Genomic DNA, 15,522 nt, shown 5'->3' with positions numbered 1-15,522 from the left:
GTGCCCATATAGGATGCCGGCATGCAGTTGGTGGCTTAACCTGCTACACCACAACACTACCCCGAGGTCCAAGTTTTCAAGAATTTTCTATGGGCACTTTTTGCCTGTGACTTGCCCTTTTTTTCCAACTTCTTCATACACAGTCTGAACATCCATTTAGCTATGCATGATTGGCCTCATATCTGTTTTGGTCTGTGTGGGAACTTAATCAAGTGTTCTTTTGTAGTTTTTATTTACCATAGAGAATAAAAGTATAGGTTGATGTTGAAAGTGAGAGGTTTTGGAAAAAGAGCATTGGTTTGTGGATATTTTTTCATACTTCAGACCCTTTCTGAAAAAACTTGTTTTTCTTTAAGGCTATGATTCTACCATTGATTGCCACACTCACATTAATGAGGTGTGTTTTTGAGACTTGGAATCTTACCTTGGAAGCCCAGATCCCTCTACTACCTGCTGGCATGTGTCTGAGCATACCATTGCCAACTATTTAATGAAGAGAGACAGAAGTAAAAGAAAAAAAAATAAAACTAAATAAAAGATGTGAGCTCACTTAATGTTTCTTTTGTCACAATTTCCTCAGTTACCCTTTTGACTGCTGTCTTACTTCAAATCTCAGTTTCTTTTCTGTTGATGAACCTTCATAATCTTGTGTTTACATTGAACTTGAAACCTCAGAGTTTATCTGGCTTTCTCATATCTACTCCCCTAGTCTGCTAACATTCTATTCATCACAGTTGGTAGTCATTTCTACTTATCCTACTGAACTGTCTGACTTTTTATTTCAAACCAGGCACATAAATATGGTTATGAACTTGACACAAATAAATAGATTATTTCACATAGAAGGAGACCACAACACCTGAATTGATTCACAGTGTGAACCATTTACTTCCACATAAAAGAGAACACTTGATTATAAGCATGTGGTGGAATAAAATGGCCTGCTGGTGACTCTCGAGTCTTCTGGAAATATTTCTTGGAAACGACTAATATTAGGATGATATCCCAATGATATGGGACTATATAAAGTAGCTAGCATGGCAAATCACAAAAGGATCATAATTGACACAAGTAATATTTTCTTTTTGTGTTGGTCATCTCTATATTTCTGTCATTTTCTAATGTTGCAGTTTCTCTTCCAATTGAGGGAATTAAGTTTCTACAGATTAGAAGTATGAGGATACTTCACAACATTCATGGAAAGTGGAATTTAAAAAGTTTGTTTTGGTGCAAAACATTTTAAAATCTATGCATAAATTTATTGTAATATACATTTCCACGAACTTTTTGAAGATGCTTAGTATGGATGGATTTCCAGATTTTTTTGCAACAAAATAAACTTATCTTTAATTCTATTTTCCATGAACTTCCTGAATTTCTCTCTTATGTTAAAATATTAAAGGAGAACACAGGCCTGCATGTTTTTAACCTGCTAATACATTTGGGTGCTAATTATTTATGCCTTTTCTCATCATCATGGTCCAGTTATTTTTACAACACACATTGTACTTTACCTTGGTGAAGTGTAATGTTTAATTAGTTCCATGAAGCTTGAAACAAGTCATTTTTAGTAAACTGTTTTTGACAGTCATCATCATTTGTCAAGGAAAAGATGGCATTAGTCTGTCATCTTTCAATTCTTAAACTTGACATGACATGTGATTTTACTACTCTGGAGAGGTTGTTGTGAGCACCTTGACACTTTTGATAATTACCGGAATCTTGTGTCAATGATTCACAGTGCAACTGTTGTCAAAATACTTGCTTTCCAAGAACCAGCTTCATTTGCCTCAGGAAAGCGGGTTTTATCATTATCTTTTGGATTCAGTAGGCTGTTGTTAAGAAGAGAGAGTTAGAGAGTATACACTCATCACTTTGCAGCCCATAAGACATGAGAGGAAACTTCAGAAAGCACTTGAAAAAATGGAATTAAAAGATAAGTTTATTTTGGTGAAATAACTTAAAAATCCCTGCAAAGTTATTTTTTTTTCATAATATTTATTTTTTGTGGACTTTTTAAAGACCCCTCCTTTGCATAGATTTCAGTTTTTTTTAAACTCAAATAAATTTTCTTTGAATTTTCCAGATTTTTTTGAAGTACCTTGTACATGGCTCAGAGTGTAGAGAGTAGTCATAATGATAAGTAACTGGAGAAGATTAAAATTATTACACAGTGAGCGGTGTCATTGACACAGTGACACAAGGCACCTCTGGGAACCTGATGGGTTACTGTACATCAAGGTTTCTGCCGGTCAGATCGTGCCGGCTGTAGTCAACATGCGTATCCTTTCTCAGTGGTGTCCTGACATGGGGAAGCTGGGTTTCTTTTCTTCCTGGGCCAACATTACTCATAACCGCTGTGCAGAATATGTTCCATGAGTTTCCATCTATAAAAGTGAAGTGGAATCCCAAGTGCTGTGTTGTGCTGCCTCAAAGTGTCAGAATAAAGCATCTGCCGGGTTCTTTTAATAGCCTCGGACCACAAACTTTATGTCTTTGTGGAAAAACAGTCTGGCAATTCAAGGACTGTTAGGCGATGCCCTGCTGGAGGGCGGCCGAGAGATGGGAACTGGGGCTTGCTTCTACCCTCCACCTGCTGAGTTCTGTCTTTAGTTGCTTTTCTGAGCCCTGGTGGCAGTCAGACAGAATCCAGAAGCAAGGGAAAGACTCTGGAGGCTTGAAGAAAGAAGACATATTCTTAGTCAGTGTTCATTAATTGCATGCCCTGTGAAGACCCTGTCCCACGTACCTGCCAGGTGACCGTGTCTCAGAGGCACTCTCTGCCATCAAGGCAAGTGTAATCTAGATGACAAGACACACATCCGTGAGTCCAAGAATAAAGACCAGGATGAGGCAAGTGCCAAAGGCGGCACTGAGGGCTGGAGTCTTTCTAACCTCCAGAGGAGGAGGAGCTGAATGTTCATTCATATATTTATTTAATTTCTTTAATCAACCATGTTTTTAAAGTGCCCGTGAAATGTCCAACCAGGGGATATAACAAACCAAAGAACGTATTCATTGGTTGCATTTATGTGATATCTTACTTGTGCCAGGTTCTGTTTCAAGAATTTTACATCTTTATCTCAATTAATCTTCACAACACTGCTATGTGCAAGGGACTGCTTTGATCCTCATTTACAGAAGAGAAAGTGGCATCATTTAGAAGAGAAGTGAGCCCAAGATTACAAAGCTAGGGACTGCAGATGCTAGGGATTCAGTCCCAGAAGTCTTTCCCTAAGGGTGTTCAAAAACTCACAATTGAGGGAAGATGTAGACAAAGCAAGTCGCTGATACAAAGTCTTCCTTCCACGTGTTTTTCTGGGGTCCATTTATGTGATATCATGTCATGGGCATTTTTTTTCCATAGGATTAGACACATTTGGAGTGAACAAATCTCCAGTGGAGCCACCTTTTTTGTTTTGGGGGTGGGGCGACACCTGTGTCATGGGCCTGAGCAGTGGATGTTGAAGTGGAGAACTGTAGCCCACCACCCTTAGCTGCTAACAGGTTTGTGGGCACATTGGCTAGGGTGCTGCCAGCCTCAGCACACCAGTGTCAAGGCAGAAATATGGGAGCCATGGACTGGAGAGCTCCGAGGTGAGCATTTGGACTGAGTAAAGGTGCTAAGCCAGGTGCCTTGACCAACAGGCAGGAGTACCCTGGAGCTCATCACAGGTGGGACAGTGCGGAGGGGGACTGGAGTCGGGGTCAGCAGCTGAGGTTTCCCTGGGAAGGAGTCTCCCAGCAGGCCTCACTGGGTATCTCCTTACTAGACAATCAGGAGTTCTTCCTGGGCGTTGTCTGGTGCCTTAAATGAACACGTGCCCTGAGTAGGAAAATGATCATATTTTTTGAGAGAGAAAAAAGAGGCAGAAGGAGATGTACTATAGTAAAGAAAGCTGAAGTTAAGTTTGAAGGCAGAGCTGCAGGACATCCATGTGGATCCAAGGGTCTGCACAAGGGGTTATGCAGGAGCAGAGCTTGCAAAAAGAGTCCAAGTATGAAGCATGGTTCAGGCATTTGTGACTCCAGCATTTTATTCAAGGGAGGGAGAAAGTACGGGGCGGGGGGAGCCAAGGACTAACACTTACTGTAAGGAATGGGCTGAGAAGAGAGTATTGCCAGAGATGGAGGCTACAAATGAACTACTAGACAATTTGTTCATTTTCAGGAATCTAGCTTATTTTATGAAAAGAAGGCAAACATCTTTTTGTATAGGAAATGAGTTTGCTGGACTCAGTGTCTTAAGGAAGCTAACGAACCCTTTTGGAGAATAAGAGTTCTGATATAAGGAAGGGAATACATCCTTGAAGAGGGCTGTTCCTGGAGCGTAGCTGTTGATACGTAGTACATTGCCAGATAGTTTCATCTAGAATTGCATATTTCATTTAACAAATTTTTTTTGCAAACATTTAACATTTTCCAGAATAATATAATATGAAGACATACTTTCATATGCTGCAAGATGGTCTCACCATGGCCAAAGGGAACAGGAATGGAGTGTGGTTTGGGGGCTATTTGTGCACACAGAAATCTGGTAATTGTCTAGCCTTCAGTTTATAGTGAAAAATATCTTTTCTCTTCTGACCTCAGCTCACTGTTGAATCCAAGGAAGTAGTCTGACCTTCAGCACAAAAGGCTTAAGAATTTCATTACGATTTTTATAAGTTTTGAAAATACACTGAGGCGGTTAAAATAATTTTGCATCAATTATCTAAAACCAAATGCTGTAAAATAGAATATGGAAGCTTTTAGATCCTTTAAGGTTGATGCAGTCACAGGGAGAAGAACCAGTTTTCATTGTTTTAGACTGAATTTTCTTTTCTCCTGGGCTTTTTCTCTCAGGGAAATGGGAGGCAAATGATTTGGTGAGTCTACAGAAAGCTAATCAGTGTTTTATTCACGTCACTGTACTCTCAAATCTTGGAGAAGTGGACAGATAGAAACATGTTATATAATCTCCTGGGCAAATGTTAACTAAAAAGTCCATGGGCAAAGCTAGTGTTTAGCTTGGAATTTACTGATCAGATAATGAGTTCCTATCAAACTGAGGGCTTGATGCAGGAAGTGATACCGGACTAGTGTTTTGAACACTGGTTATCTTGGTCAGTCTTTCTGCTTATGAGAGTAGACTGCTTACTGATGATGACAGTCATTTGACCAATATCTGTTTTATCATCTGTTGGAATTCATTCTTCATCAGCTGCCTCACTCAAGTGCTCTTCCAAGTCATGAATCACATTAACTCCTAGGGGATGATTCTGTGTAGGGAGTAGTGACAGCTTGCACGTGTCTCATAGCTTATGGCCAGCAGCTGCTTAGAACAGCCCAGCAGTGGTTTACGTAGTAGGAAGTGGGAAATGGACTGGTTAATCCAAGCTTCCCTTTAAAGTAGCTTGCTTTGTATGTTTTTGTTTTGTTTATTAATGGGAAGTTAGTAAATGCATGAATTTTCCATCTCTGTTAGCACCTACATACTGTGGTAACTAGTACTGATGGGTAGGTATGGGGAAGGTTACAGAAATGAGTTAGGATGCATTGTTCTCAAGGGACAAGAAGACAAGCAAATATACAGAGTCCTCAAGCATGATTCACTTAATGTAAGGGAATAATTACATCTATCTGGGGGACATTGGAGGTGGCTTTGGCACGGATGTTAAGTGATAGGTGAGAGTTCAGTGTTAGAGGGGAACAGAAGGAAGACTGCTCAGTAGACCAAATGTCATAAGTGAAAGTGTGCAGGTGTGTGTGTGTGTGTGTTTTGTGTGTGTGAAGCTTTAAAATATTATTCAGAAGCATGGGGAACATGTACAGAATTGTAGACTTGCTTTAGAGCAGATTGTAGAAAGCCAAGGATGACAAGATAAGGATTTATGCTTTGTAATCATTTTGACACTAATATGATAGTCAGTGGGGACCCGTGGAGGATATTGGAGCCAAACAGTGACATGAGCAAACTTATGGGGAAAGTCTAATTATGTCTAATTGTTGTTGACATGGGGATCAGAGAAAAAGAACCTAGAAATGTGGAGACTTCTTTGTAGAGATGTGGAGATGAGATCCTGAGAATAAAAGTGGTAGGAAGGGTCTGGAAAGGATAAAGAGGAGAAAGGCTATGGAGGAGGCAACAATGAGAGTTAGTGTCTTATCAATGTTAATGTCACAGGACTGGGTAAAGAAGAACGAGAAGGGGGCCACATTGTGGTGTAGCCGGTACAGCTGCTGCCTGTGATGCTGGCATCCCATATGGGCGCTGGTTTGAGTCCAGATTGCTCCACTTCCTGTACAGCTCCCTGCTAATGCACCTGGGAAAGCGGCAGAAGATGGTTTAAGTGCTTGGGCCCCTTCACCCATGTGGGAGACCTGGAAGAAGCTCCTGGCTCCAGGCTCCAGCCTCCAGCCTCCAGCCTGGTCCCGCCCCAACTGTTGCGGCCATTCGGGGAGTGAACCAGCAGATGGAAGATTCTCTCTCTCTCTCTCTCTCTCTCTCTCTCTCTCTCTCTCTCTCTCACTCTTTGAATACATAAATGAATCTTGAAAAGAAGAAGAAGAATTAGAAGGCAAGGACAAACCTCTAGAAAGGTGCCTGCAAGAATGGCTGAAAGTAGGCAAGTTGAGGAGAGGAACCAATGGAAGATGTGAGTTTGAATTGATTTACCTGTGGAACATTTAATAGGAAATTTATGGCAAGTAGTTACTGGGAGGGTTCTTAAGGAAGGCACTGGTTTTAGAGAAACCTAATGAATGGTGATGAGATTGGAGTTTGGTGAGGGAGGATTCATCAGACAACAGGGGTTGGAATGAGGAAAGCCAGGAGTTCATCAGAACAGTTAGAAGATGAGAAGTCATGCTGTGTGCACCACACAGGAGAAGGCTACACACCTTGATAACAAAGTATAGCCGAAGAATAAAGACATGAAGGTTCATGGTATTCCTGGGTAGCAAAGGTGTCTTTATGAGAGCACAGAAATCATGGTGTGGTGTGGGGAGGAGAACTGGAGGCTGGTGTGTGCTGCTCAGGGTGGATGGAGGGGTAGGTGACTGGTGAGTGCTGATTCTCTTGGTATATTTCATAACTTACCTGAAGGAGAGCTACAGTGTGACCTCTAGCGAACTGTCAGATTTGCAAGAGAGTGCTTAGGACAGTTGAAGTGAATGAGACTCCTGAGAGAGTGAGTGATTCAGTAAAGGCAGAGAAGACAAGAACAGAAACTTGGGGTTAAGAGGCTAAAGGTCACAGAGGAACCCTGGAGGACTTGTTGGACTTTATTGAAGAATTGCTTATAAATGGAGGAGAATGAAGGAAATACAATGACACTTCAAAAAGTTCATGGAAAGATGTTTATTTTGGTGCAAAAACTGTTTGAAATCCATGCATAGTTTTTTCATAATACATATTTTCCATGAACTTTTAGACATAAGTGTGAATTTCAGAATTGTTTGCAGCAAAACAAACTTCTATTTTCATTCCATTTTCCATGAACTTGAAGTATATTCAGGTTGTGCTGTATCATAGAGGCTCTGACCAGGGGGCTTCAAAGAGAAGGAGTAGTGATAGTATGAAATTACCCAGATGGTTAGAGGAAGGTGAGAACTGTGGAAGGGCAATTGCAGTTGGGTTACGGTAATGCTGGTTAACTTTTGATTGGTGCGGAAGGGCCAGGATGTGGGTGATGAGGCTGTCCTTACATAACATTCATTTTAATTGGCAAGGCTGCATTATGGGTGTTCGGTTAACCACGATTCTTTTCCCTCTGTGGTTTAGTTTTTCTTTAATCTTTCTCTATTAAATCTCTAAGCTTTGTATTTCCATGGTCTTTATTCCTTTTGTATATCCAACTTCAGAATATTCTAGGTATAATAGTACCCCAGAGATGTCTGTCTTTTAAAACTTGATCCTGATTTTATGAATCAGACCTGTATTAAAGTCCCAGTTATTCCTCAAGGGGCCCTCAGCTAAGAAATTTGACTCTGGGAACAATTGCCTACCTTCACCTACCTCAAGAGCAACCCTTCCTGATCTGATGCACTATTTCCATGTAATTTAAGATGGCAATCTGGACTGTTGCTTATGTTTCAGTTTATTCATTTGAAAGGCAGAGCAACAGAAAGGGAGTGAGAGGGAGAGAGATTTTTCATCTATGGTTCACTCCCCAAATACCCACAACAGTCAAAGCTGGGTTAGGTCAAAGCCAGGAGCCTAGAACTCCTCCTAGCTCTCTTACATGGGTGGCAGGACTCAAGCATTTAAGCTGTCATTGACCACGTTATCTGCCACTTTCCAGGGTTGCATTAGCAGTGAGCTGCATAAGAGATTAAGTAGTTGGGACTCAAATCAGGCACTCTGTTTTGAGTTATGGGATGTAGGGATCCCACCTGGCAGTTTAACTCCCTGTGCTGCAATGCCTGCTTCTGTATTTCAGTTTTGAGGGTGAAAGTAGTAAGATCTGGTCCCAGGAGACTTGCTGATAGGGCCTGATCACCTAACAGTAGTCTAGAGGGGTCTCTGACAGGTGGAAGTGCAACATGCTCATCTCATGGGAAAAGTTTCATTTTTGAAGTCCCTGTACCATTTGGATTTGAGAACATATCTCCCTCACAGCTCACAGCTACCCCATCAACAATGAACAGGTTCTTGAAAAGGCCAAGGGCATATTTAATGTGTAATTTCATTATAGAACCCTATAATCATTTTTTTAAAATTTGTTTTCATTTTATTTGAAAGGCAGAATCATCTGCTGGTTCACTCACCAAAGTCCATAATAGCCAGGATTGTGACAGCCTGAAGCCAGAAGCCCAGTACTTCATCTGGGTCTCCCATGTGGGTGGCAGGGGCCCAAGTACTACATCCATTGTTTCCCAAGATATGCATTAGCAGAAAGTTGGATTGGAAGTAGAGAAGGTAAGACTCAAACTCAGGTACTCTGATACGGCGTGTGGGCCAGTGACTTAACCACAGAGCCACATACCTGTGCCCTCAGTCAGCCTTTGTAATTTGATTCTATTGCAGATTGACTCAGGATGTCAAAATTATACCCAACATTTTTTCACCCCTCAACAATTTTAAGTCTCCCCTTTCCCCCAACTGCACGTATAGGCACAGGCAATCTTTTTGTCCTTGAACATTCTTTTGGTGGTAAACATGGCCAAGAGCCTGGAGCTCCAGTGAGCGGGAGTTCACTGGAGGGGCACTGTGCACTGCGTTGGAGCTTTGAGCAGGCCCAAAGAGGCCTCACAGAGGATGGCAGACTATATTTATATTTATGCATGGCTTTTCTATGCTATATCTGAAAATCCAGGGCCATATATTCTACTTCTCTGATTTCTCTTCCTGTCTTCTTCTTTTGTTTCTTGTGTGCAATTAGATGTTTTGGTTGACACACTGTATGCTGCCCTAAGAGACAGACAGGATCTGTTTGCATCCAAAGCAGAAAGAGTTTTGACATCTCTAGGGGAACTGGGGTGTCCCTTTGCTGCATTCCTTCTGTCTGGGGGGGTGGGGGGGCAGGCAGGGTGCAACTGTGGCTGTGGAGTGCCAGAGCACAGCTGTGGTCAGCCGCCAGTTGACACCACGGCACATGGTGTCACGGTTTCATTACTTGAGTGTGTAGGGCCCAAGCTGCTTTGAGATTGGTATGTATCGGGGCTGTGTTTGGGGGAGGAATTCCATGTACTTTGCTGAAACAGTTTTTCAAGGGCTCATCTTCCATTTGCCCCAGGTTCTCATAAAAATATCATGAATTGAAGCTTGTTTGCATAAAACTAAGCCACTGCTTCCCTGGCTCATGTACTACTTGAGCAACTCTGGTTCTGACTTGACCTTGGGGGTTTTCATTGCCTGTGAGATTTTTGAACATCCTAATTTTAATGCAGCTGAATTAAATATGATACAAGAAAAAAGGGCCCAAAGGGTAATCAATCATTAATAAATGTAGTGGTGATGACTGGTAGATTGTTACCTTGAGAAAAATAAGAGACTCGTTGGCAGCCACTAAGAATAGCAAATGTAAATTCTTGCTTAGGTAACTTTTTAAGGCTTCTTCTTCTTTTTAAATTTGAAATGATGAAATGAAACTAACAGAAAATCTTTCCTTTTTTATTTTGCAGAGAAAACCACTGTCTGCAATAATAAAGGAAGTCTGTGACGGGTGAGTGTTGTTCAGTATTCACCCTAGGGACCCTCATCTGTCAGCTGGCAGGCAAATCCAAGATTGCTAGTGGAACGGTGACTATTATCACAAGTCACCACTTGACCGGCCCAACGTCACGAAAAGTTACCCTGTAAAAGTTATGCACTTATATCTACCCAGAATTCACTATTATTCCTCAAAGAGCAGAAAGTGTCAAATGACTGTTATGTGCACAGTGGGGTTGTTTTCATCTATTTTGGCAAGTTGCCTCGTTCCTTTTGTCCTCCCCAGTAGAGTGCAGGCTAAAGGTTCCTGAGGTTAAATACAGACATCTGTTATGCACGGAGAGGACCACTCCAGTCCCCATAGAAGATGAAAGAGTTCCAAAGTCCAGTCAGTGCACCGTTGTGCACCCACCTGAAGTTTCACTCTGACGTGGCTTTCCTACTTCTCTCTGGCTGCTCTAAGCAATTCAAAGAAAGAGCACATTACAGAAGTTGCAGGAGATTTTTTTTTTTTTGGCTTTTAAAGCAGAACTGTGAATAGAGAATTACCTAGAATCTAGGATCCAGAGTATTTAACTGGAGTGTTCCAGTCTGCATCAACTATCCTGATTGGGGAATGCAGAATACAGAGACAACTGAAATGTGCCAAATAATCACCAGCATAAATTGTATTCACTTCCTTTCTTTTCCTCTTTCTGCTTCAGTCCTTCAAAATAAGGTGGAATATAGCAAACTATATTTAAATCCCCACCCTAAGCTTTGAAGATGAATTGCTGGCAGGTGAACAATAGACTTGAAAGGACTAGACAGACACGTATGAAATGGGTGGTCTCAGAGTAGCAAAAGGTGGGCTAATGTCATTTTGTTTTAGGCACTGCATTCTGGTGTGTATTTGGACTGGCATGAATCCAGTCCCAAGGATTTTAATTTATTTCACCTTATAAAAGTGAAAATAACCACTTTGGTTTCACTGATCAGTTTATACTTGTATTTTTAAGGTGGTCTCTTGCCAACCATGAGTATTTTGCGCTGCAACATGCCGATAGTTCAAACTTCTATATCACCGAAAAGGTAGGTCCACCACGTTATTTAATCTGGGAAACTTATATTTAAGGGAAGTAAATCATGACTGATGTTTCTGCTGTTCAGGACTAGACATGCTGATCTAAATTTTACATCTCTGTCATCCATGAAAACAGGGTCTTAAAGCAAACAACTGCTCTTTTAGTTTCAGCAAGACAATACTTAGCCCATTCAGGAGTGAAGACCAACTACATTTCCAAGTCCTACTTAGAAACTGCATTTACCTTCCAGTAGTGAATATGTTAATTACTCCTCTTTCTTATTGCTTGCTGAAAGAATTGATTTGATGCTTAATGGCTAAGTTTAGCTCTCCTTTCTCAGAATTTCTCCCCCAAAGCCGCCTGTAACTCTTGCTTCAAGTACTTAAAACAGTGATAAGACACTTTCTGACATGTGGCGTGTGTGGGTGCTATGTGTTTTATAGCTCTTGGGAACCTTCGTTTTTTTCTAGGGTGATTTTTAGCTTGCTTTAGTAAGCTTGTAGGAGAAGGAGGGGTTCGTGAAGACTACAATGGTCCTAGAGTATTTTAGCATTCAGTCCAGTTTTCTGAAGAGCTCACTGAAATACATCGGGGCCAATGTTGTCTTCCTGGAAATGATAACCTTGTGAGTTGGCAGAGAGGTAAGGAACAGACAGACTGGCAAGCAGCTGTGCTTACAGCAAGGTGGCCAGTGCTGAATGGAAGTGAGTACATCATGCTCTGTGAGGACAGTCAGGTGACCTCAGGCCCCACGACCCAGCAGGCTTTGTCTATCCCAATCTGCAGTCCCTAGATTGAGGATAATTTTAATCTGTGAATCAGGTGGTGCTAGGAGATTGAGGCAGGAACAAGGACCCTACTCCATGGGAGACTCACTTGCTTTACCCTAAAGAATATGGCAAGGGCAGGGCATTTGTTTCAGCAGGAAGGTGCCAGCAGAGGCATGGCAATGCTTCTCACTAACTGCTTTGTTCTTTTCAAATGGGCACTGGGAATTTTATAACTGATCGTGTTTTCCCCTTCACGCTGGTTGCCAGAAAGCTGAGAGTTAACCTGTGGACTGGATTTCCTGGCAGGCTTTTCATTTAAGTTCCCCTTTGATTCATTTCATAAACATTTAGTTTCCTGTCTTCTTTTTTCTTAGTATCTCTAATATATTTTAAACTGCACCCATGTAACTTTCATGATATTCTTGGGGAGATGAAGAGGATATAAACAGTTAGCTGTTAAAGGTATCACCATGGTTCCATTCGTCTCCAAGTACTTGGTAGTGAAACCAATTCAGTTGACTGTGAGACCTTTAGAGATTGGAATGTAATACAGTGGAATCACTTGTGTTGTATATGAAATATTTGATTCATACACCCACATATAAAATAAATGTAGATTGTTCTGGGTTATACAATTACAATGGATTGTGGTCAGAAAGCCACCAAGTCATCAAAAGCCCTGCCTTTGAGTAGTGTGTGGCTTGTGACCCCTGTGGCTGTCTGGGAGACCTCAGTGTATTGGTGATGACTAACCATGAGGTTCTCAGGCTTTAGAGAACGTAAAGACCACACGGAGAAGCTTTCAAACATGTGGAAGTTTAGATTCCAACCCAGAGACTCCAATCAAATATGCCTTGCATACAGTGTAGGCTTTTTGCGTTCTAAGGAGCACCCCAGGGACTTCTGGTATGGAATACCCAGGGACCACTCAGAGAGACACTGCTCCAGGGCTTGTTGTTTAGAATAACTTAAAAATTAATAACATTTATAATGCATATGATTTTTTTTCCTAATTAAAATTCACATCTACTCAGATAATTCCAACTACTGAGAAAAAGGGGAAAATTAATATTTTGAAGTTCATATTAGCCATTTTCTGGAAAATCTCATATTGCCAGAGAAAATGTTTACCTTTAATGTAAGAGGCTGCCCACCCGAGTCTGCCACAGTAGTGGCAGAGACTATTCTTTTATTAAAAATTTAGGGACTGAGATGAGTCCTCTTCCTGACCGGAGCCCTTTGTTTGTAAATAAAATGTCACTGCTCTTCCTCCTGCAGCTGTTACTGGGCACAGCTGCGTGTGCGTGCGTGCATGTGTGTGTGTGTGTGTGTGTGTGAAAGAGAGAGAGAGAGAGAGAGAAAGAGAGAGAGAGAGAGACCCAGAGCAGGACACCCACAGGGTGGGAGGAGACTGGGAATCTGGGTTTTGCAGGGTCAGACCTACGCTGCCCTTGGTCTGCTGCTCAGTCTCATCTCGTTCCTTGCAAGTATTCCTAAAAATAGCGAATTTTTTCCATTCTTAAAATAATGTATTTAGCACCATCTTGGTTACTTACAGCCCATTGAGTTGTTAGGTAATATTTGCATTGCCATGGTAACCAGTGACTAATTTTTGAAACTTTGCATTCTGTTAGTTTCTGATTTTTGCTTGCAGATGAGATAGTCTCCCTTTCTCTGTGAAAGATTAAAAGAAAAAAAACTTACCTGTGATTTCAAAGGAGAAAAAACCATCCCCCAGCCCTGGTCTCACAAGCAAACAAATTTACAACTGAGGGGCACTTGTGATTCTCAGATCCTCCGGAAGGCCCCTCCCTTACTTTTCTCATGTTATTCAAACTCATTTTCTCAAGTAGTCTTAGTCTTCATTGCTTCTTGGGCCATTAACTCGGGTTCTTTTAGTGCAGTGGGGAAAATGTCATGTTACATAGCAAAAGCATAACTTGCAAATGCCTTAGAGAAACTTAAGATTCAGCTATTTGCAAGTTTCTATTCTGTCTCAGAAACATACATTTCAGAGATGTCGGGGGTGGGGAGGGGAGAAAAAGGACAAAAATGAAACTGAAAAGTGAACTGTAAATTTAGGCAGAATTGATCTTTGCAATAAGATTCTAATGAGCAAACACTGAAATTAAATATTTTAGGGTATTACCCTCATCACCGTCCAGTAATGCGGGTATTAGTATTGGTGTTTGCAATGAGAAAAGTGAGAGTGGGAGATGTGGCACAAGAACTCACATAGGTCATGCAGATCAGAAGTGGCCAAGCTGGGGCTGGGACCCAGGTGGGTGAGAGCCAGAGCTCTGGAGGCCACTTCTGAAAATCCCTCTGCACCTGCCGCCTTGACCCTGACTTGTTTCTGATTCTGTTTCTTTGCTGACAGTGGGTCAGGGATGGGGTGCTGACGGCTCAGAAAATTAAATACAGGAAGTTTCAGGCTTTGAGTGTTGGTTGTCAGCTTTAGTCTGTGGCTTCCTTATGAGGGTAACTTGGGGGAAGTTAAAACAGGTAATCTTCCACTCACTCAGGGTTCACAAACTGCGTTTTGTTTGCCTTTGGTATGGATTAAATGGCTGCCTGAAACAGTATGATTGCATTAATCCTATTCTTTTTGGGTAAACAGGAAAATTGCCTTGTCCTCTGTAAGCCTGAGTGTGGGCTGCTGGGTCTGCACAAAGCATGAGACACAGTGGAGGAAACATTCTGAGTTTGTGCTGTCCTGTGGAACTGACCTTTCACTATGACTGGAGTTGTACTTGGCTCCTCCTTGTTGATAGGTCTCCTGTAGCAGAATGTAGGAAATCTCACTGGGGATGTATCAGCAGTGTCTAACTTGGATACATTCCTTATCTTGTAATTGCAGAGATAAGCTAAGCCCCTTCTGCAAAGCTGGCCGTAGGGAGTCTTTGGCCCAAGTGGGGTTGGTTGTATGGGAGAGCACCCTCTCTTCTGTCATTTCCACTTCCTAAGTGCTCTGGGCTCTTAGGCAGTCCCTCGACTTCTCAGTTGCTGGGCAGACAGGATTTTGTTCCCCTGAGAGTGTGCATGCCACCCTGGGAGATGGTTGCATGGATTCTATTACCATGCTGCGGGAGACAGCCATAGGGACGCAGATAAAACCTGTCTCCAGAAAGGACTGGCACTCAGAGATAAGACAGAAGGAAGGCCTGCGAGGGAATCAGAGGAGGTGGAGAGGGAGCTGCTTCCAGTCCTGATTTCCAACTCTGGTTTCAGTATTTCCTGGCTACATCCTTGGGAGCGGCCCCAGCGTGGTTTATCAGTTCCTGCCTTTTTACTGAAACCACTTTGTGTGTCTTTGTGACTATCAGGCAATAGCCTTCTCTAGAATAGACATTTCATTTTATTTTTTATTTTAAGATGTATTTATTTATTTATTTGAAAAGCAGAGTGACAAAGAGAAAGGAGAGACAGAGAGATCTTCCATCCTCTGGTTCACTCCCCAAATGGCTGCAACTGTCAGGTCTGGAACAGTGCAAGGCTAGGAGCCAGGAACTCCATCTGGGTCTCTCGCATGGGTGGCAGGGGCCCGAGTACT

At 42.0% G+C, this 15,522-nt stretch overlaps 1 protein-coding gene across 8 annotated transcripts in view; it reads left to right on the top strand.

Moving 5' to 3' along the window:
* The window catches only part of ELMO1 (engulfment and cell motility 1), a 573,401-nt gene that overhangs the window by 114,185 nt on the left and 443,694 nt on the right, over positions 1–15,522 (top strand). For all 8 annotated transcript variants that reach the window (XM_070059727.1, XM_070059724.1, XM_002713762.5 and 5 more), the window contains exons 3-4: positions 10,108–10,148; positions 11,134–11,206. In XM_070059727.1, the coding sequence (XP_069915828.1) occupies positions 10,108–10,148; positions 11,134–11,206 (114 nt within the window). The remainder of the gene's footprint in view (positions 1–10,107; positions 10,149–11,133; positions 11,207–15,522) is intronic.

This window comes from Oryctolagus cuniculus, chromosome 16 (assembly GCF_964237555.1).
Source record: "Oryctolagus cuniculus chromosome 16, mOryCun1.1, whole genome shotgun sequence".
NCBI lineage: Eukaryota > Metazoa > Chordata > Mammalia > Lagomorpha > Leporidae > Oryctolagus > Oryctolagus cuniculus.
This window is presented reverse-complemented; position numbering and strand designations above follow the sequence as displayed.